Source organism: Octopus sinensis, linkage group LG1 (genome assembly GCF_006345805.1).
Source record: "Octopus sinensis linkage group LG1, ASM634580v1, whole genome shotgun sequence".
Lineage (NCBI taxonomy): Eukaryota > Metazoa > Mollusca > Cephalopoda > Octopoda > Octopodidae > Octopus > Octopus sinensis.
The window spans coordinates 191380602-191403609 of NC_042997.1; the positions used below are offsets into that span (position 1 = coordinate 191380602).

At 36.5% G+C, this 23008-nt stretch overlaps 1 protein-coding gene across 2 annotated transcripts in view; it reads left to right on the top strand.

Annotated features, from left to right (window-relative positions):
• The first annotated feature begins 6802 nt into the window (after positions 1 to 6802).
• The window catches only part of LOC115217343 (centrosomal protein of 95 kDa-like), a 48398-nt gene continuing 32192 nt past the window's right edge, over positions 6803 to 23008 (top strand). For both annotated transcript variants that reach the window (XM_036507829.1, XM_029787008.2), the window contains exons 1-4: positions 6803 to 6941; positions 12143 to 12184; positions 19706 to 19834; positions 22063 to 22296. In XM_036507829.1, the coding sequence (XP_036363722.1) occupies positions 12157 to 12184; positions 19706 to 19834; positions 22063 to 22296 (391 nt within the window). In that variant the 5' untranslated portion in view covers positions 6803 to 6941; positions 12143 to 12156. The remainder of the gene's footprint in view (positions 6942 to 12142; positions 12185 to 19705; positions 19835 to 22062; positions 22297 to 23008) is intronic.

Consider the following 23008-nt stretch of genomic DNA (forward strand, 5'->3'; position numbering starts at 1 on the left):
GCATGTGTGTGTGTATGTGTGTGCTTATGCGCATGTGTACCATGTGTATAATTAAAATACTGGAGATCTTGGAACATGATCCATAGTTGTCGTTGTATGAAATAAGCTTCTTATATTGAAGAGACACAGAAGTCCCACAAAAACGAATTCCAGTAGTAGCTTTAGAAAATATGAACTGAAGGCAAGGATTATGGCAGCTTTCACCAACAATAGAAAATGTGAAACAGAAAAATATATAAAGGGGAACAACTTTGATGGACTTTGTGTCTATTTTAATAACATAATCCTTCTGTTTTTCATATAAATATATTTAATTACCGTATTTGATAGCACTTGAGATGCACTTTTCAACAAGGATATGTCTTGAAACACTGGGTCTATACTACATTTTTTAATGCAATAAAAACTTTTTTTCTTGAATATGTGCTGCTAAAATTGAGATTTGAGTAATATTCCAGGGCAACTTTTCTTACCATAAAAATACGGTAATATAAATAACAAATGCCATTAAAAATATAATTTTAAAAACACGTTTATTTGAATGACATTTTTTTCTGCATACATTATTTCAAATAACCCCGAAATAAAAGAAGGGTGAGTCTTACGTTTTAAACTTTCTTGTTATTGCTATAGTAGTCACAGTGTGTGCAACTAAATTAACAGGGTTTTTCTCGCGTAAGAAATAAAATGAGCAGAAAAAAATCTGTAATTGTTAATGTGCTTTAAGAGTTGTTTCCCTTGAACAAGTCATTCAAGCAATAGATACTGCAAAATGAAACATAAGAAAGGCTAGAGTGGCAAAAATGTTAAAGCGTAAAAAAATCTTTGTCCGTAATATTTTGTTTAAGCCTCTCTGTGTTCTGAGTTATGCATGAATTTTTAACCCTAGCCTGAAGATTATATTTTCTAAGAAAGAATTGAGATTGTAATAATACATACATATGCAGGAGTGGCTGTGTGGTAAGTAGCTTGCTTCCCAACCACTGCGTGGCAGTTTGGGCATGTGTCTTCTACTATAGCCACGGGCCGACCAAAGCCTTGTCAGTGGATTTGGTAGATGGAAACTGAAAGAAGCCCGTCGTATATATATATATGTGTGTTTGTGTGTCTGTATTTGTCCCCCCGACATCGCTTGACAACCGATGCTGGTGTGTTTCCGTCCCTGTAACTTAACGGTTCGGCAAAAGGGACCGATTGAATAAGTACTAGGCTTACAAAGAATAAGTCCTGAGGTCGATTTGCTCGATTAAAGACGGTGCTCCAGCATGGCCGCAGTCAAATGACTGAAACAAGTAAAAGAGAAAAAGAGAGAATACATACACACACATACATACACACACATACATACATACATACATACATACATACATACATACATACACACATACATATGTATCCTAGGTATACAACTATATTCATAAGAATGCATACATAAAATAAGACATACAAATCTGCACATATACATACATACAAAAGTACCCTGTTGATGTCGAAATTCCAATGAAGGAGCCTTGGATCTAGCTTAGAAACTGGCTCTTTCTCTGGTGGTAAGAAATCTTGCAATTAAACTGAACAATGACATACATACATACATACATAAAGTGTAGGTGGAATACAAGTGGGTATATATTATTTATAAAAAAGAAGCTTGAAAACATCACTATATAAGATAAATTTTAATTTTCTGTGAGATTTTACACTTTTTGGTTCTTCTTGAAAAAACGAACCTTATCAAAAATATATATTTTTAAAAGTTAAGTCTAATAAAAAAGTTCATAATTGTTTCTCACTAGTCTCAACAGAATCCACATGGTAGTGTTTTGTGTGTGGGAACATAATGGCTGTCTTGTGTGTTGACTAGAATCGTTGGCTATGAACTTTTTTATTACACTTAACTTTGAAAAATATATATTTTTGATAAGGTTCGTTTTTGCAAGAAGAACCGAAACATGTAAAATCTCTGAGAAAATTAGAATTTATCTTATATAGTGGCGTTTTCAAACTTCTTTTTTTTATAAATAATATATATATATATACACACACATATATACATACATAAATACATACATATGGTTGTTAAATAATGATTGTGTGTGTGTGTGTGTGTGTGTGTGTGCATGTGTATTACCATCATCATCATCATCATTATTTAATTTAATGCCCTTACTCCATGTAGGTTGGACAGTTCAACAGGGGCTGGTGAGCCAGGCTCCAGTGTCTGCTTTGGCATAGCTTTTATGGACGGATTCCCTTTCTAATGCCAACCATTTTACAAATTGCACTTTTTACATGGCACCTATACTAGAAAGGTCACCAAGTAACTTGCACCAAAAGAACCCTCAAATGAAGAGGTGGCTTTGTGTCAAATGAGGAGAGGCTAAGATAGGATTTTTTAACAGGAAAATTTCCAAGCAAAGCAATACACAATACCTCCATTATTTTGAAATCTAATACATCTATTATAAAACGTTCTTGTTCTTTATTCTTATAACCAATATAAGTGTACGTCTATAAAGTAATGCTTATTATTATTGTTTAATTTTTAAGTATTCTTTATACAGTTAAAAAAACTCTTAACCATTATGTCATAATGTTTCACTTTCTGACAGTTTAAAATGTAGTTGTTTCAAGTTATCAAAGATGTAAATGTAATCCCAAATACAAACATGTTATTTTAGTTTAATGCTGCTTCAGTTGCATAAACAAGGTTTTGCTCAGCCTGGCAGCTATTCGCAAAATTAGTGGAAGTGTTTATCAACTGTTTCCTGTATTTTGCCTGGTCTGTATCATACATATATCACTTTCATGTCATGCGATCTGTCCTAATTATCAACCATTTGGTTTGCAGCAATATTGTGCCATATCATCAATTTAATTGAATATTCTATGACCTAGGTGCAGTAGTGGCTGTGAGGTAAGTAGCTTGCTTACCAACCATATGGTCCTGGGTTCAGTCCCACTGCGTGGCACCGTGGGCAAGTATCTTCTACAATAGTCCCAGGCCGACCAAAGCCTTGTGAGTGGATTTGGTAGACAAAAACTGAAAGAAGCCTGTCGTATATATGTATGTGTATATATATAATATATATATATATATATATATATATATATATGTGTGTGTGTGTGTGGTGCATGTGTATTACCATCATCATCATCATCATTATTTAATTTAATGCCCTTACTCCATGTAGGTTGGACAGTTCAACAGGGGCTGGTGAGCCAGGCTCCAGTGTCTGCTTTGGCATAGCTTTTATGGACGGATTCCCTTTCTAATGCCAACCATTTTACAAATTGCACTTTTTACATGGCACCTATACTAGAAAGGTCACCAAGTAACTTGCACCAAAAGAACCCTCAAATGAAGAGGTGGCTTTGTGTCAAATGAGGAGAGGCTAAGATAGGATTTTTTAACAGGAAAATTTCCAAGCAAAGCAATACACAATACCTCCATTATTTTGAAATCTAATACATCTATTATAAAACGTTCTTGTTCTTTATTCTTATAACCAATATAAGTGTACGTCTATAAAGTAATGCTTATTATTATTGTTTAATTTTTAAGTATTCTTTATACAGTTAAAAAAACTCTTAACCATTATGTCATAATGTTTCACTTTCTGACAGTTTAAAATGTAGTTGTTTCAAGTTATCAAAGATGTAAATGTAATCCCAAATACAAACATGTTATTTTAGTTTAATGCTGCTTCAGTTGCATAAACAAGGTTTTGCTCAGCCTGGCAGCTATTCGCAAAATTAGTGGAAGTGTTTATCAACTGTTTCCTGTATTTTGCCTGGTCTGTATCATACATATATCACTTTCATGTCATGCGATCTGTCCTAATTATCAACCATTTGGTTTGCAGCAATATTGTGCCATATCATCAATTTAATTGAATATTCTATGACCTAGGTGCAGTAGTGGCTGTGAGGTAAGTAGCTTGCTTACCAACCATATGGTCCTGGGTTCAGTCCCACTGCGTGGCACCGTGGGCAAGTATCTTCTACAATAGTCCCAGGCCGACCAAAGCCTTGTGAGTGGATTTGGTAGACAAAAACTGAAAGAAGCCTGTCGTATATATGTATGTGTATATATATATATATATATATATATATATATATATATGTGTGTGTGTGTGTGTGTACATGTTTGTGTGTCTGTGTTTGTACCCCCAACATCGCTTGACAACAGATGGTGGTGTGTTTACATCCCTGTAACTTAGTGGTTTGGCAAAAGATACTGATAGAATAAGTACTAGGCTTCCAATGAATAAGTCCTGGAGTTGATTTGCTCGACTAAAGGTGGTGCTCCAGAACAGCCACAGTCAAATGACTGGAACAAGTAAAGAGAGAGTATTCCCAAGCTTTTCTCAGTTTTAAGTTGAAAGCCCACCAAGAACAATTGCAGAGGTTGAGAGAATCACTGGATGACACAAATCCTCACTTCTCACCAAAAGTAGACCAGTGTGCATTCTATCATAGCAGAAATACCATCAAGTTTTCTGTTGCTGAAATTTAGTCGGGAATGATAAAAATAATGAAATTATTGTGTGTAGTGCTCAGGCGCACTACAACTCATCAAAAGTGCATGTACAGTACATAGAATTATGTACAGAAGTCAGGAAAGTGAACAGTGTATGAGTCAACTCATCAAAAGTGCATGTACAGTACATAGAATTATGTACAGAAGTCAGGAAAGTGAACAGTGTATGAGTCATGATATACATGTATAGAGTCGGGGTTATCAGGTATAGTGTTGGTGAATTTCAGGAAGCATGAAGGTTTTAAAGAATGCAATGTCTCGGCAGCTAATAACTTATTTCTTTATTGCCCACAAACAAGGACAGACAAAGGGATTAAGTCGATTACATTGACCCCAGTGTGCAACTGGTACTTAATTTATCGACCCTGAAAGGATGAAAGGTAAAGTCGACCTCAGCGGAATTTGAACTCAGAACGTAACAGCAGACAAAATACCAATAAGCATTTCGCCCAGCGTGCTAACATTTCTGCCAGCATTCCATGCTCCAGCAACTCTGAGTATGAAAAAAAAATGTTTCCGAAAGTCATGGGAGCTGACCTGTTTTCTGATTTTGTAGGCATGCCCATGTGTGTTAGACACATGAAGCTCAAAAATGTGCTCAAGGTGATTGTTGGTGCGATGGTTAATGATTTTATGGGTGTTTACTAAGTCAGTTGCCAAACGTCAAGAGCTTCAATGTGTCTATACCCAGGGAAGCAAGGCATTCAGAGTATGGTAGATGCCTGATGGAAGGTATTTGCTCGGTTGCACATCAGGACTTCTTGCATAATGATGAACCAACCTTTTTTGGCTTCTTGGTCCTTACCAATCATTTTTTATGACTATTGTTTACACTAAAGCTCAATTCTAATCTCTTGTGTCACAACCAGTATTCATTAGAAATTTATATAAACATGTTCAATAAATCTTAGAATAAAAAAAATACTCTTATAGGTGCAGAAGTGGCTGTGTGGTAAGAAGCTTGCTTCCCAAACCACATGGTTCTGGGTTCAGTCCCACTGCATGGCATCTTGAGCAAGTGTCTTCTCTGTAGCCTTGGGCCAACAAAAGCCTTGTGAGTGGATTTGGTAGACAGAAACAGAAAGAAGCCCATCATATACATACATACATACATATATATATATCTTCTTTTTCTTCTTCTTTCCTACCAAGAATTCACAATGACCTCAAATCCACAAGAGTAAACAAGAGAGACAGAAACAGGCAGAAACAAAGAAAATTCCACTTGTATTTGAACACTATGCAAATATTCTTTTAAAAAACTTTTCTTTTAATTTTTCCAAAATTTAATTTTCAATACTTACAGTTGAAAATGTCTCAATGACTGAAACCGGTAATGAAATGTTTTTTACAAAATTATTTTAGCATTTTCTACCTTGACTTTTTTCCCATATGTGTGTGTATGTGTGTGTGTGTGTGTGTGTGTATTTGTGTGTCTGTGTTTGTCACCCCACCATCACTTGACAACCGATGTTGGTGTGTTTACATATATGATGTATAAAAACATGTAGCATACTAATAAATATCTGTAAATATAAAACCATCCAGATTTCTGAGTACCTCATTTCTTCTAATATATAATACCTGTACGTCATCTCCAAACTTTCTAATATATATATATATATATGAATTTAAAATAATAAGGGTGAAAAATTGAATATTAATTTGATTAAACCAGTGGTCTAGCATATTAAAATCTGAAGATACAGAAAAATTATATTACATACATATAAGAGGGATGACCACTACGTGGACAGACATATGCTAGAAGTAGATGTGGTATGGTCTTACCACTAAGAAAGGAATGTTCTCAAGAAAATTTTAACGTTTGCTGAAATTTTCTTGAGAACATTCCTTTCTTAGTGGTAAGACCATAGCGGATCTACTTCTAGCATATGGATGTCCACGTAGTGGTCATCCTTCTTATATATGTATATATATATATATATATATATAATATATATATATATATATAAAACGGACCCCAGGTTGGGAACCACTGATATAGATAGATAGATAGATAGATAGATAGATAGATAGATAGATAGATAGATAGATAGATAGATAGATAGGTAGATAGATAGGTAGATAGATAGATAGATAGATAGATAGATAGATAGATAGATAGATAGATAGATAGATCCGGTTCGAAGATGTATGTATGTATGTATGTGGACGTGTACGAACATGTGACACTAACGAGTTAAAACAGTACAAGTTAACTATTTCGCGTTAACACCGCATTTCGGCAAACTCTTGTTGCTAGGACAACTAAAGAATCTCAGCCAATGAAATCATTTGTTTTTGAATCGACCACTATTTTAAACTAAACGTAATATTATGAATCTTTGCTGACGATTAATTTTTTAAAAACTTTACTTAATTTCAGTTAATTACAACGGTAAGTAGATTTAATTTGATAGTTAAGTGAACCTTCGGTAACTTGACCCGTTCTTTGTATATTATATACTCTGAAGAATTGTCTATACTTCAGTGTTATATATTCTGCAATAAATTTTAGCTTGTGTGGGCATGTCTACCAATTCTCTATACCCATTTGTTGGGTTGTTTTCTTACCCCAGCTCTGACCTGACAAGGTAGGCATATGTTTAAAAGCATTCCAGCCATGACCAGAACGTCTCTGGAGCATTAAATATTCCGTTATCCAATGTGTGCTTTCGTTTATAAGACAGTGTTGTATGGTTTGTATAAAATTTGGCTACCGTTTCTAATCTGCTGACGACCACCCGGAGACTACCTCGCTGCCTTGAGAAATGTATTCGTCTGTGACACCTTTTATCCAAACATAACATGACTACAATTTATTAGTTGTTACTGTATGTTTGTAATGATATAGTCTGGCTGGAGAGACTCTACTCATTGCGTTTGCAACCCCTCCTTGACAATTAAAACCACTGCCCTTAATGTTATATTTTCTTAAAGTACATGTCATCTTTCGTTACGAAAGACGGCCAAAATACAAGTTGACGACTTAAAAAAAAACATGGACAGTGAAGAAATTTCAAAGGCAAAGCTGATGTTATTGAAAGTGGGAAGATTTGAAATAGTATTTAACGCAATGCCGAGGAGGGTAGGCAAGATAGGTACTACTTAAGAAGAGTGGTCCCGGTGCGTGCACTCGCGCTAGCTAGTCGATCCATACTTTGTTTTTGTGTTGTATTTTGTTTAAAAAAATTATTTACTTTGTTTTAAAAAAGTTACTTACTTTGTGTAAAAAAAATTGGTAAAATTACAGATTAACACCCGCACGATTTTCCCTAAGAAAAAAAAAACTCGGATTTTTTGCGTGGAATCAAGTACCCTGACCTCCTAATATGCTGGAAATCCCATATTTTGGTTCGGAATTGGTCGGGAGCCCCCCCCCCCCCCGGAATTTTCACACAAAAAAGAACTCTGATTTTTTGCGTGGAATCAAGTACTGTGACCTCGTAATATGCTGTAAATCCCATATTTGGGTTCGGAAGGGTGGGGGGGGGCAGCCCCCTCCCCCACCCTTCCGAACCGAAATATGGGATTTACAGCATATTACGAGGTCACAGTACTTGATTCCACGCAAAAAATCAGAGTTCTTTTTTTTTTAGTGAAAATCGTGCGGGTGTTAATCTGTAATTTTACCAAAAAAGGTATTTATTTTGTGTTTTATTTACTTTGCTAGGTAGTCGTTGTAGGAGTGACTACTCACGACTAGCTAGCGCGAGTACGTGAGTGTGCGCACCGGGACCACTCTTCTTAAGTAATACCAGCAGGATATAGGTGACAGAATAGAGGAAGAAGAGTAAGTTAGGCCTGATTAGCGGTCGCCCTAGACCAGCCATCTCTGATGAGCAGTGGTCTCTGTGGTGGCCGAGAAAGAAGACAACACATCTGTGGGCCAGAGAATTCGATTGTTTTGGTCAGCTATTTCATACCATTCAGTAGGGTGGCTGTTCGTATGGTTAACAGCTGCATCGCCCCAGATGTGGGACCAGTATTTCATTCTAGATTTTATTTCAGCTTTGCAGAAAGTTATCAGCTGTTAGCCGAAATATTTTCTGGTCCTGACGGGGAAAAGCAGTCTTTGTGATAGTTTTATGTTGAAGATGTGATTCCGAAGCCTTCTGTTTGCAGCGACTTAGAAAGTTTTAGTATTGTAACAACTAGTGGTGAGTAGTATACGAGAATGTTTCCTTGATATGTGCTGTTAAAGAAACATGATAAGCTTGACCCATTGAAGAATGTTTCCAAGGTCTCTGAGCATGGAAGCAATGCAGATATGACGTGAGGGGATCTTTTCCTTTTGAACGGCAGACAATTTCTAGTTAACTAAACACTTTGAAACCTCGTATACTGGTAGAATGTGTCAAAATAAAACATTTTTTTCTCTTGGCTTTCTTGAGAAAATTGTAATTTGTTTGTTTAACGTAGTTTAATTTTTCGAATTCTAACCAATCCTATGCTCTCTTTTGAGCTAAAATCATTTGCTGCGTCTAAAACTGAGACAACATCCTGTAACTAACCCTAAACCTCCCCCTAACCCTAACCCTAAATTTATTTTTTTAATTGTTAAATTAATTTAATTGTTACGCGTGTAAAAAAAACTAAAGCAATGGAAAATAATTTAAACAATTAACAAACAAAAAAAAATTAGGGTTAGCAGGAGGTTTAGGGTTAGTTACAGGATGTTGTCTCAGTTTTAGACACAGCAAATGATTTCAGTTAAATGGAGGTAATCGATTGGTTAAAATTGCCGAAATGCTCGGATTTTCAGACGAAATATCTTACAAACTATAGAATTTTCTCGATAAAACCAAGAGAAAATGATGTTTTATAAACACATTCTACCAGTATACGAAGTTTAAAAGTGTTTAGTTACCTAGAAATTATGTTACAAACTGCCGTTCAAAAGGAAAAGATCCGACGTGAGGTGCCTCGGTTCATGGCGAATTAAGCGTGTGTGTTGAAAGAGAGTCGTGAAAGGTCTTATTTGCATAGCATGTTGACAGTTTTCCACAGCCTCTTGTAATTCAAATAATATATTTTCCGGCCAAAATGTACGTTTCCACCCCAAGTTACGAAGTTCCAAAGAAGACCTCTAAGTGCTTGTCTAATATGCCAGAAAAGGCAACTAACCCCTGCAAGAATACATGTAAAATGGTGCCACTAATGCTGCCGTTACGTTCTTAGTTTAAATTCCGCCGAGGTCAACTTTGCCTTTCATCCTTTTGGGGTCGATTAAATAAGTACCAGTTACGCACTGAGGTCGATGTAACCGATTTAATCCCTTTGTTCGTCCTTGTTTGACCCCTCTGTGTGTAGCCCCCTTGTGGGCAATAAAGAAATAAATATATCATTATTGTTTAACGTCTGTCTTCTGGCATAGGCTGTATGGTTTGACAGGATCCAACGAACTAAAGAACTGTTTTAAACTCCAATGTCTGTTTTGGCATGTTTTCTATTGCTGGTGGGCAGGTATATACAAATCCACATTTTTTCAGTTAGAGGGCTCGCACTTTCTATGGTCATTCAAAACCGTCCAAGAGTGGTCGTGCACATCTTTACATTTCCCCAGTCACCCCATAGAGCCATTAAAAAATCAATAGAAGTGACTTTTTTGTGAATTTTCTATCCAAAACCCAATCAAAATGCCCGGAAGTTGATACGCCAATAGCTGTTTGTGATTGGTCGGAGATTTGGACTGTACTTGCGTATGTGTGCACGCACGCAGCTGTATATGCGTGCAATGCCGGGTCATAGTGCTAGTCATATATATATATATATGTGTGTGGGTGTATTTCCGTCTTCCCACTTGCATCTTGACATTGTTTAAGCATTTACCATAAAACAATGTAACCATTTAGATAGTGATGTCATTGTTTATGCCTACCATAAAAATACGTGTAGCTGGTAATTTGCTTGCTCATCATGTAAAAGACTAGGGAAATAGGTACTTTATTTGGAAATATAGTGAATTAGTCACTACTTCTATGATCGATCCAGTGTAGCTATTGTGTAGCTCAAGTTACTTTGTAGCTTGTTGCTATAACACAATGGAGTGTCCACAGTCTGGTTGAAGTGACGACGTCGGTGGTGGTAGCTTGTTGATAACTCTGTGCGTTCGTTCAATAGTAATTGGTATACAGAGACACACAGACGGTTATGTGCTATGTAAATGTCTTGTATAAGATTTCTGTAAAGAAGTAAGTTGCGTTTTATAGAGATGTCTATAGTGTGATAGCAGTGAATGAATGCATGAAGACATTGGATGTACTTTGTGTATACAGAAAGAGACTCGATAGAAATGTTTCTAGAAAACATGAGAGGTAATGACATTGAGTTTGGTCAATACTGCTGGCACACATGGATGAAGAATTGTTCTTGTGTGAGAAATGCCAGTGCAAACGTGAACCATACTACAAGCCGGAAGCCCTTAGAGAAATGAAGTGAAGGAACTCAATTAAACATGGCCACAGCCACATTTATGTAACTGACAAACGGACGTAGTAGAGGAAGCCTGTTTATTCAGCCAATCACAGACTGAATAGAGCTGTAAACTTACTGTGTCATTTGAGTCTACTTTGAGATTAAAAATGTGTGTTAAACAAATGCTAGTACAGACATGCTACAGAAACAAAGACTAGTAATAAGAAGGTGCATCTGGCTATAGAAGAATGCCTCAATAAATTTTTGTCCATCCAATGCCAGAATGGCAGACACCCATAAAATTATTAACCCTCTTACAAACAATAACTCTGAGCACCTTTTCAAACTCCATCTGTCTAACACCCGTGGACATGTTTACAAAGTCAGAAAACAACACAGCTCCCATGACTTTCGGAAGCATTTTTTCACGCTAAGAGTTGCTGAAGCATGGAACAAACTGCCGGCATCAATTGTTAGTTGTCGGAGCACTGCATCCTTCAAAACTTCCATGCTTCCTGAGATTTGCCAACTCTACACCTGATTTTCTCCCCTCCATACACACGTAAGCATTTTATCTGACTCATACACTGTTCGCTTTCCACACATTTGTACATTACTGCATATGCTTTATACGCACTTTTGACAAGTTGTGGTGCACCTGAGCACTGTATACAATAATTTCATTATTATTATTATTATGGAAAAAGAGAATTTTAAAATGATTACATTCATATATGTTTACTTGAGTAGAGCTAACCAGTGCTACTCAAGTACAGCTAAGGAGTGGGAGTGTGACTTATCAGCTAGATCAGTGAGTGATGGAAAAGTAAAAGTTATAGCCAGGTTTCAACTCAGGATTATGCAGTCTGTGGTATATTCATCATCATCATTTACTGTCCATTTTTCCATGCTTGCATGGGTCAGAGAGAATTAGTCGAGCTAGATTTTCTACAGCCTGATACCCTTCCTGCCACCAACCCCCACCTGTTTCCGAGCAAGGGGATATTGCCAAGGCCAGACATGACTTTTACTGGACACAAACATCATAACTTGTATAACAAAGATGCTAATTTACCACCATCACAAGATGCCAAGACAAGGATACATATAAACACACACACATATATACGATGGCTTCTGTCTATCATATCCACTCACAATTATTTCCTTTTAATATTTCAGATTTTACAGAAATAATGTCGAGCCAAGCCATTACTGACAAAGGTATGTTCTGAGTTCAAATTCCGTCGAGGTCGACTTTGCCTTTCGTCCTTTCGGGGTCGATTGAATAAGTACCAGTTACGCACTAGGGTCGATGTAATCGACTTAATCCGTTTGTCTGTCCTTGTTTGTCCCCTCTGTGTTTAGCCCCTTGTGGGTAGTAAAGAAAAAGGTAATAACATTATTTAGTATTGATATTCCGTATTTTTAAATATTCACTGCCCTCTACTAACGTTAAATTTATAAGGGAACTTCTCATCTTTTTATATGTTCCTAGGACTACATTATCTTAAGTGTCCTTCCCATTTTATGACTGCAGGAGTGTCATTTGAATAAAACTTGTTTGCATAGGTGCAAGTGTGGCTGTGTGGTAAGTAGCTTGCTTACCAACCACATGGTTCCAGGTTCAGTCCCACTGCGTGACACCTTGGGCAAATGTCTTCTACTATGGCTTTGGGCCGACCAAAGCCTTGTGAGTGAATTTGGTAGACGGAAACTGAAAGAAGCCCGTCGTATATATGTATATGTATATATATATGTGTGTGTGTGTGTTTGTCTCCCTAACATCGCTTGACAACCGATGCTGGTGTGTTTACATCCCCGTAACTTAGCGGTTCGGCAAAAGAGACCGATAGAATAAGTACTAGGCTTACAAAGAATAAGTCATGTGGTCGATTTACTCGACTAAAGGCGGTGCTCCAGCATGGCCACAGTTAAATGACTGAAACAAGTAAAGAGTATATCTTGTATACTGAGTGATCACATAATCTTTTTTGTTGTTTTGTTCTTTATATTGATTCTTTAGGTCCCTTTTATAACTTCATCATTATTATTTCTGTCGTTAAACATCCAATTTTCCATGTTTGTATGGGTCAGACAGAATTTATTGGGGTATATTTTATATGGCTAGATGCCCTTCCTGTCGCTAACCCTCACCTGTATCTAAGTAATATTTCCACATGGCGAGACATATTTCTAGTGATCTGCTTTTCTTGAGGAGACTTATTGAGTTAAATACGTCAACACCAACATCAAAATAAAAATCAAATGAAAATTGTAGTTAAGGTACCAGTGCTGGTGACACGTAAAAAGCACCGTCCGAACATGGAAGATGCCAGCGCCGCCTGACTGGCATCCGTGTCGGTGACATGTAAAAGCACCAACCAATCGTGGCCGTTTGCCAGCCTCCTCTGGCCCCTGTGCTGGTGGCACGTAAAAAGCACCCTCTACACTCAAGGAGTGGTTGGCGTTAGGAAGGACATCCAGCTGTAGAAGCACTGCCAGATCAGATTGGAGCCTGGTGCGGCCTCCCGGCTTCCCAGACCCCGGTCGAACCGTCCAATCCATGCTAGCATGGAAAACGGACGTTAAACCATGATGATGATGATTGGAAACATGATAATAATGGTCATTTACAATTATTGTGCAATAACAAGATAGGGAGACACATACAGAGGGGAGAGAAAATTATGTGGTGTACATGATAATTTCTTGGAGACATTAATGTTACAAGGAAGTGGATATGACTGGGAATCAAAACGATGTGATAAGATTTGGGGGATCTTTTCCTTTTGAACGGCAGTCTTCAACAAAATTTCTTGTTAACTAGACACTTTTAAACTTCGTATACCGGTAGAATGTGTCAAAATAAATCATTTTTTTCTCTTGGCTTTCTTGAGAAAATTGTAATTTGTAAGTTTAACGTAGTTTAATTTTTCGAATTTTAACCAATCAATCGCCTCTAATTGAGCTAAAATCATTTGCTGCGTCTAAAACTGAGACAACATCCTGTCACTGTTATGTTTACGTACGGAATGTTTACATACGGAAAGTGTGTGTATAAAATTATAGAATTATTTTGTTTGTTAATTGTTTAAATTATTTTCCATTGCTTTCGTTTTAGCCTTTGGTTTTTTTTTTTCTTAAGCAATGGAAAATAGTTTAAACAATACACGTGTATCTCAAAACAAAAACAAAACGAATAATTTTAGATACACGCGTAACAATTAAATTAATTTAACAATTAAGTAAAAAAAACGAAAGGCTAAAATTTAGGGTTAGGGTTAGTGACAGGATGTTGTCTCAGTTTTAGATGCAGCAAATGATTTTAGCTCAATTAGAGGCGATTGATTGGTTAAAATTCGAAAAATTAAACTACGTTAAACTTACAAATTACAATTTTCTCAAGAAAGCCAAGAGAAAAAAAATGTTTTATTTTGACACATTCTACCAATATACGAAGTTTAAAAGTGTTTAGTTAACTAGAAATTGTGTTGAAAACTGCTGTTCAAAAGGAAAAGATCCGATTTGGTTTGTTGGAAATTTGTCTATCAAATGCTATGACAAATAGAGAAGTGGACTGTTGTTCTTTAGCCCACACACACTAGCTGTGTGTAGAGAACCCCTTGGTCAAAGGTGTTCCAGTAATGACCAAGTGTTTTATTTCTATTTTTCAGGCATGACTTATCTAAGATTAAATTATCCAATATGTCCTTTCATTGTTTTTTAGTACAGTAGGTTGTGATTTGAAGGAGATTTGGTTGCTTTTTCAAGCAGTCTGGGTGGCAACCATGTCGAAAATCTGTCATTTGATTATGAAGTAGCTTTTTGTTTCCTCTGTGTGTTTTTATTTTTTATTTTCTTGTTTATTGTTTTGTTGTTATGCTTTGAAATACTACAAAGTACTTCATGTTTACACAAACCTTTTGTTGTGATCATTCAAGTGATTTTCAATGTCTACTTGAATGTATATAAAAAAAAAAAAATAAATATACTAGTTCAGATTCGAGAAACCGCATGCTTGAACTTGTGGAGGACAAGTGGAGCATTTAATAATCTTTGAACTTTTATATGTGCCTGATAAAACTTATCTGTGTCCCCTAAGTAAGGAAATGTTTAACCCTTTTTGTTACCATATTTCTGTTGAAAATCACTCAACATGCAGTTTTGATGGAAGGTTTTTTAATTCGGATAACTTTAAAATGGGAAGTTTGTATTATAGAACTATGGGCAGCCCCAAGCAGGTTGATATCTCAAAGGTTAAACAATTACTATCCTTTTAAAGGTTGCTCCACTTATGGGACACCACATCTATGGAACAGCGTAAAAATTAGTGAAATGATCCTGTTATATATGATACTAGCACTATGACCTGGCAACGCCGGGTCATAGTGCTAGTGCATATACAGCTGCGTGCGTGCGCACATACACGCGAGTACTGTCCAAATCTTCGACCAATCACATACAGCTAGCTGGCATTCAATTGGCGTATCAAGTTTCATGCATTTTGATTGGGTTTTGGATAGAAAATTCACAAAAAAAGTCACTTCTATTGATTTTTTAATGGCTTTGCGGCGTGACTGGGGAAATGTAAAGCTGTGCACGACCACCCTTGGGCGGTTTTGAATGACCATAAAAAGTGCGAGCTCTCTAACTGAAAAATTGTGGATTTGTATAAAGGACACACGCGCAAACATTTTGCCATTTATACATATAGAGATGATATCTTGGATCATTTGTTAATCATTTTATATCTCTCCTCTCCAGACTCTCTTACTCTTTACTCTTTTACGTCTTTCAGTCTTTTGACTGTGGCCATGCTGGTGAACTGCCTTTAGTCAAGCTAATCGATCCCAGGACTTATTCTTTGTAAGCCTAGTACTTATTCTATCAGTCTCTTTTACCGAACCGCTAAGTTACGGGGATGTAAACACACCAGCATTGGTTGTCAAGCGATGTTGGGGGGACAAACACAGACACACACACACACACACACACACACACACACACCACACACACACACACAACACACACACACACATATATATATATATATATATATATATATAATATATATATATATATATATATATATATATACTAGCAGAATTGCCCGGCGTTGCTCAGGGCTGAATTACTTGAAAGTACTGTTAATGATTGCACTGAATGATGATGATTATTCAGGCAAATATTGATAGTTTACGCTGGGAGATAAGGACTTAACGATCAAACGTGTGCCATTGCATTGTTTTGGGGGAACCAAATTTCTGATGAGCATTATAGGGGCACCAACTTTAAGTTTGAGAATTTGTGGTGGTAGTCCGGGGTGCTCAAAGGAATTGAGTACCTCTATTGGATAGTTGATGACGTCCTCTGGGTCAGGAGTTGTATCGATAGACTGATATACATAGACTTCCCCAGGAATGAGTTTTAGCATTTCATCATTAATATGGTGAACAGTTTTATTCCTTGGGGCCAGTATAGCCTTTTTGCCAATTCAATCCATATTCTGATAATTAGCTTGTAGATCTTGGAACAATGCATCTCTGAGATCAGAAGGCGTCTTAACAATGGTACAAATGGAATCAATGGCAATATTACCATTTTCATCCCCTGGTATTTTGCCTTCGCCAAGTGCAATGAGGGTGTGAGGAAATGCTGCTGATGTGATATTATGTCGCATATGAGCACGCATATTGGTGTGAAGTTTGAGAGTTACTTCCCTTAATTTTAAAAAAATGCATTAAAATGGGAAAAAATGATGGTAAATTATTTGTAAAATCGTAGACTCATCGTAGATGCGCGCTAATACCCAGAAGGGCTCGATATGAATCACGACTATAAGATACTCGGTTTTGGTTAAACTGCATCGCAAAATGTGGGAGTAGTTAGGAATCTAAATCGGAGTAGACAGACACACAACCTTTCTTTTATATATAAAGATTTTCGTCCTAAAAAACTTTGTATGGAGTGAATGGTTACCTCTATGGAAATATATACACACACATTATACATACATGTGTGTATAGATGAATATATAAATACATTTAAATAAGAAACAGAAAGATCGCCCAAAAGTGTATATAGATCATCATCATCATCATCATCATCAACGGACGCTAAATGATGATGATGATGATGATGATGATCTATATACACTTTTGGGCGATCTTTCTGTTTCTTAGAGATAACTTTAGATCTTATATTCATCCTAAATAACTTTGTATGGAGTGAATGGTTACCTCTATAGAAATATATACACACACATTATACATACATGTGTGTATAGATGAATACATAAATACATTTAAATATCTATATACACTTTTGGACGATCTTTCTGCTTCTTAGAGATAACTTTAGATCTTATTTTCGTCCTAAAAAACTTTGTATGGAGTGAATGGTTACCTCTATGGAAATATATACACACACATTATACATACATGTGTGTATAGATGAATATATAAATACATTTAAATATCTATATACACTTTTGGGCGATCTTTCTGTTTCTTAGAGATAACTTTAGATCTTATATTCGTCCTAAATAACTTTGTATGGAGTGAATGGTTACCTCTATGGAAATATATACACACACATTATACATACATGTGTGTGTCTATATACACTTTTGGGCGACTGCTACTTAGAGATAACTTTAGATGTTATTTTCGTCCTAAAAAACTTTGTGCGGAGTGAATGGTTACCTCTATGGAAATATATACACACACGTTATACATACATGTGTGCATAGATGAATATATAAATACATTTAAATATCTATATACACTTTTGGGCGATCTTTCTGCTTCTTAGAGATAACTTTAGATGTTATATTCGTCCTAAATAACTTTGTATGAATTGAAAAAGAAAATGAATTGAAATTCTAAAAGAAAGGAATTTGTTTACATACATGTGTAAAATGGCAAATGTTTGTGCAGTTGTCTGATGGAACTGGTGTATTATAATGAATAGTCCTTCTTCTTGTGAATATTAATTTGATTAATATGAACTGAAAACCAGTGGTGTAGCATAGGTGATCTTCTAGCAAACAGGATGACCAGTCTGAATGGGTCATCCCTGTCACGCACACACACACATACACACACACACACGCACCCTCACACACACGCACCCTCACACACACGCACGCACGCACACACACACACACACACAGACACACACAGACACACACACACACACACACACACACACACACACGTTAGCTTACAATGTCTGTCAACAATTGACACTGTCGTATATATTAGCGTGTCTATGTGTCTAAAGAGGAAGTGGGAGTAATAGGCAGAGTAAAGGCTTCAAAGTGAAATGTTAAAATATTGAGTTTTCTCGAATTTTGTCTTAATTGGGGCTGAAATTGAAAGAAATTTTGTATGGCATGACCCAATGGAAGTTCTTTGAAAAATCATAGGTAAAGTCTAATTGAAGAAATTGTGTGAGGAGTAAATCGTTATGTATTTATTTGTTTCTGTTTGCTGCTTTTTTTTTTGAGTAGTGTTGTAAGGTAGACTTGCAAAGAGAAAGTCGTAGAAATGAGAGTGATAGCGTGAGTGAATCAGATCGCTCCATTTTTGTGTGTGTGTGTGTGTGTGTGCGAGTGCTGTAACCCACACTAAGAAATGCATTTGACTTATACACCACAATGTGAGTTTTCTCTAAATTTTGCTTAATTGGGGTTGAAATTTTAAAAACTGGACCTGGCACGACCCGATGCATTCTACTCTTAAAAATGCTAGGTAAATTGTAATTGAAGAAATCCTATATTGTAGATTTCTATAAGATACAAAGGGAGGCAGATAAAATCTGCCTTTTATAATAAGAGATACACACACATACATATATACGATGGGCTTCTTTCAGTTTCCGTCTACCAAATTCACTCACAAGGCTTTGGTCGGCCCGGGGCTATAGTAGAAGACACTTGCCCAAGGTGCCACGCAGTGGGACTGAACCCGGAACCATGTGGTTGGTAAGCAAGCTACTTACCACACAGCCACTCCTGTCATATTTTAAAATGTGCCAGTTATTTTATTCTACATAACCATAAACAGACTGAAAAATAACAAACAAATTACAAAATTATAAAATTTCACTTGTCTACTGCAGTTGAATATTGTGATTATGGTGAGGCTTTGAAATACATCATAACGTATTTATGCATACTCACTGATCAAGGAGAAAGGGCAGTGCACATGATTTTTACAGGGCCTCAGCTACTAGTTGGGAAATGGACCAAGGGGCCAGAGACTTGATCTAAATGTTTGCAACAGAAAAGATTCTGCTAAAGTACTCAAGACCTAGGTTGGGTCTTGAGTACTTTATTCATATATTTCCCTTCTTCACGTGAATTTTATACATGGATGATCTTCTTAACATAACTCACTTTATATATATATTTATAATTATGAGTATAATTATAATTAGGGTTCAGCAAAAAATTTGCTTCACCACATACCGAAATAATTAGTAAAATTATTAATTAATTAATTAATTTTACCCTTTATTATTTCATATATATATATATTTATAATTAGGGTTCAGCAAAAAATTTGCTTCACCACATACCGAAATTTAGAAATAGCAGTTAAAACTAGCTATTTCTCTACCATAAGAAAATATCCTTTACCAATAATGGTTCTTTTAATATACCGAACTACTTAGAAAATTATTAATTAATTTTACCCTTTATTATTATATGTATGTATTCTTCTTCTCTTCAATAAGGACTGGTTTCGTTAACGAACAAATTGTTGCAACATCTACATGTCTATCAAGAAGTGAAATGTGTACCAGATATCACAGCTGAAATATTTGTAATTATCTTTGAAGGCCTCTATGGTGAGAATCTCCCAGGTAAATTTTCAAAAATTTCTTTAATATTCACACTTGTAGATTAAAATACTGTATGTATTACATTATAATGTATATTATTTCTTTACTACCCACAAGGGGCTAAACACAGAGGGGACAAACAAGGAGAGACAAACAGATTAAGTCGATTACATCAACCCCAGTGCGTAACTGGTACTTAATTTATCGACCCCGAAAGGATGAAAGGCAAAGTTGACCTCGGCGGAATTTGAACTCGGAAAGTAATGACAGATGAAATATGGCTATGCATTTCGCCCGGCGTGCTAACGTTTCTGCCAGCTCGCCACCTTGTTTAATGTATGTACAAGCATAGAGCAGTACTAGCTGTAATATGTTGTCTCAGACTAACTTCTCAAAGAGACTTTTGTATTGAAAACACAGTTTTGCTCAGAGTGCTAGTGGACATGGTGTTTCAGTTTTATTTAGTCCCCTCAGTGACAAATACCCTCCCTGAGTGTTTTGTGTTAAGCCAAAAATAGTTATTCTGATATAATAATCAGTTAACAAAAGAACGATTACTGATTTGCGCAAAAGCTAAGGAAGCTAGAATTCATTTAATATACTTTCTCAAAACAGAACTTATATTGAAATACTGTGTGTAGAGCATAATGTGTACACAACATGAACTGGCTTTAGCTCTAATATTTTGTCTGAAAGAAACTTTTCAAGGAGACTTGTGTGTTAAGAACACAGACCTTTGCTCAGAATATCAGTGGATTACCAGACATGGTATTTCAACTTGATTTGGTGAGCTTGGTGACAAATATCCTGGTTGTTCTGTGCTAAGTTGAAAATGCTTGTTCCACCGTGGTGCTGGTGCTGCTGCTACTGCAACAACAACAACAATGAAATTATTGTATATAGTGCTCAGGTGCACCACAACTTGTCAAAAGTGTGTATAAAGCATATGCAGTAATCAATAATATCATTATATCAATAATCATTGGAACACATGGTTATGTAAGTAAATCTCTGAATAACAATCTGGAAAAGTTGCTTAGATTTTTCCATGGGTGATGTTAAAAATAAGTATTGATCTTAGAAATGATTTCAATAAGGTTTGATAGATTGGCAGGATTGATAAAGTGTTGGGCAAAAATCCAAGTCCTTGCTGTATTTTTGCTATGATCCTTAATATTCTGAGTTCAAATTACACTAAGGTTGTCTTTATCCTTATTAGAAATCATTCTCTTCAAGCAAAAGGCATGTCAGTCATGGCCTCTGGATTTGGTTTAATCCAACTATTGTGAACAGATATAGCCAGAGTGAAAAAGATCAGCTCTAATTGAACAGATCTGTTACTGAAAGTGTTCAAAACATGACAATCCTGGTTTTTATTTTTATTATGCACAGTGTCTCTGGGAATGCATTATTCAAAGATTCCTTCCTTTTTGAAGACAGAGAAGACCAAGCTCACATTCACATGATCTGTTGGGCATAGTGAACCTGAAAGATTTTTTTAGAGTGGAAGGAGTTCCAGTTCCTTAATATTCTCTCTTTACTCTTTTACTTGTTTCTGTCATTTGACTGTGGCCATGCTGGAGCACTGCCTTTAGTCAAGCTAATCGATCCCAGGACTTATTCTATCGGTCCCTTTTGCCGAACCGCTAAGTTACGGGGACATAAACACACCAGCATCGGTTGTCAAGTGATGTTGGGGGAGACAAACACACACACACACACATATATATATACACATATATACAATGGGCATCTTTCAGTTTCCATCTACCAAATCCACTCACAAAGCTTTGGTTGGCCCGAGGTTATAGTAGAAGACACTTGCCCAAGGTACCGTGCAGTGGGACTGAACCCTGAACCATGTGGTTGGTAAGCAAGCTACTTACCACACAGCCACTCCTGTACCTGTGGATCAGAGATAGCATATCTATCCTTTACAGGATACTGTTTTTTTTTCAGATTACAAGCATTCTCAGATGATTTGGTACTTCTTCTAGACAAAGAGATGACCAAAAGTAATATAGAGTAAAGTTCACAGCACAAAAGTCCTACAAATACCTGCAGAGGGCTTGAAATCACAGCCTATGAATCAGTAGCCCTCTACCTTATCCACTCAGCTATCTCTCCTCAATGTTGTTCAGAGGGAGTAAAGATTTTTGAGGGTGGTAAAGTGTTCGTACTGATAAATATGGTAAACAAAGCTTTGATTTATCAAAGTGAACCTTTATTATTTTTTTTTCTTTTTCCAGAACTCCATAGTAGACCTGTAACAAAAGAGGACAATATCCATAACTGCCAAGTTGTAATCGATGCTTTAGCAACCAAAGTTCTGAATACTTCCCTTTCTCACATCACTGGAGAAAGCATTGTCAATGGAAACAGAACAGCAATTAACAACTTGCTTGAGATATTCACCGATTTGTTTGAGTTTCTTACTGAGAAGATAGAAGCTGTGGAAGATGTGGTTGATGATGGCCTAGAAGGTAGTTATTACTTCTGAAAATTTTTATCTGTTTTTTTTTTTTATATTCATCATCATCATCATCATCATCATCATCGTTTAATGTCCGCTTTCCATGCTAGCATGAGTTGGACGATTTTGACTGAGGGCTGGCGAACCAGATGGCTGCACCGGGATCCAATCTTGATCTGGCAGAGTTTCTACAGGTGAATGCACTTCCTAACACCAACCACTCCGAGAGTGTAGTGGGTGCTTTTTATGTGCCACCAGCACAGGGGCCAGTCAGGCGGTACTGGCAACGACCTCGCTCAAATCTTTTTACACATGTCACTGGCACAGGTGCCAGTAAGGCAACGCTGGTAACGATCACGCTCGAATGGTGCCTTTTACATGCCACCGACATGGAAGTCAGTTAGCTGCTCTGGCAATCGAATATTCTAATACTTTATTAGAATATTGGCGGTGACAGATGATACCTCTCACTTGCAGTGACTTTGTAATAATCTTTGGGGAAAAAAAAAAGGAATTTTTTTTTTTCTCACCATGTGTCTAGGCCTGGAGAAGAATTAACAGGTGTTCTCACTAGGAATTTGGGATTTTTGAAATTTTTCCCATGGATATAAGGCTAGGTACAGTAGTTCCAGTTGGAAATTGAAACTGGATTATGGACTCAGTTTGTTGTGAATTTGTCACCCATAGGAAACGAAGCAGACCTGCAAACTTCAGTTCTCGAT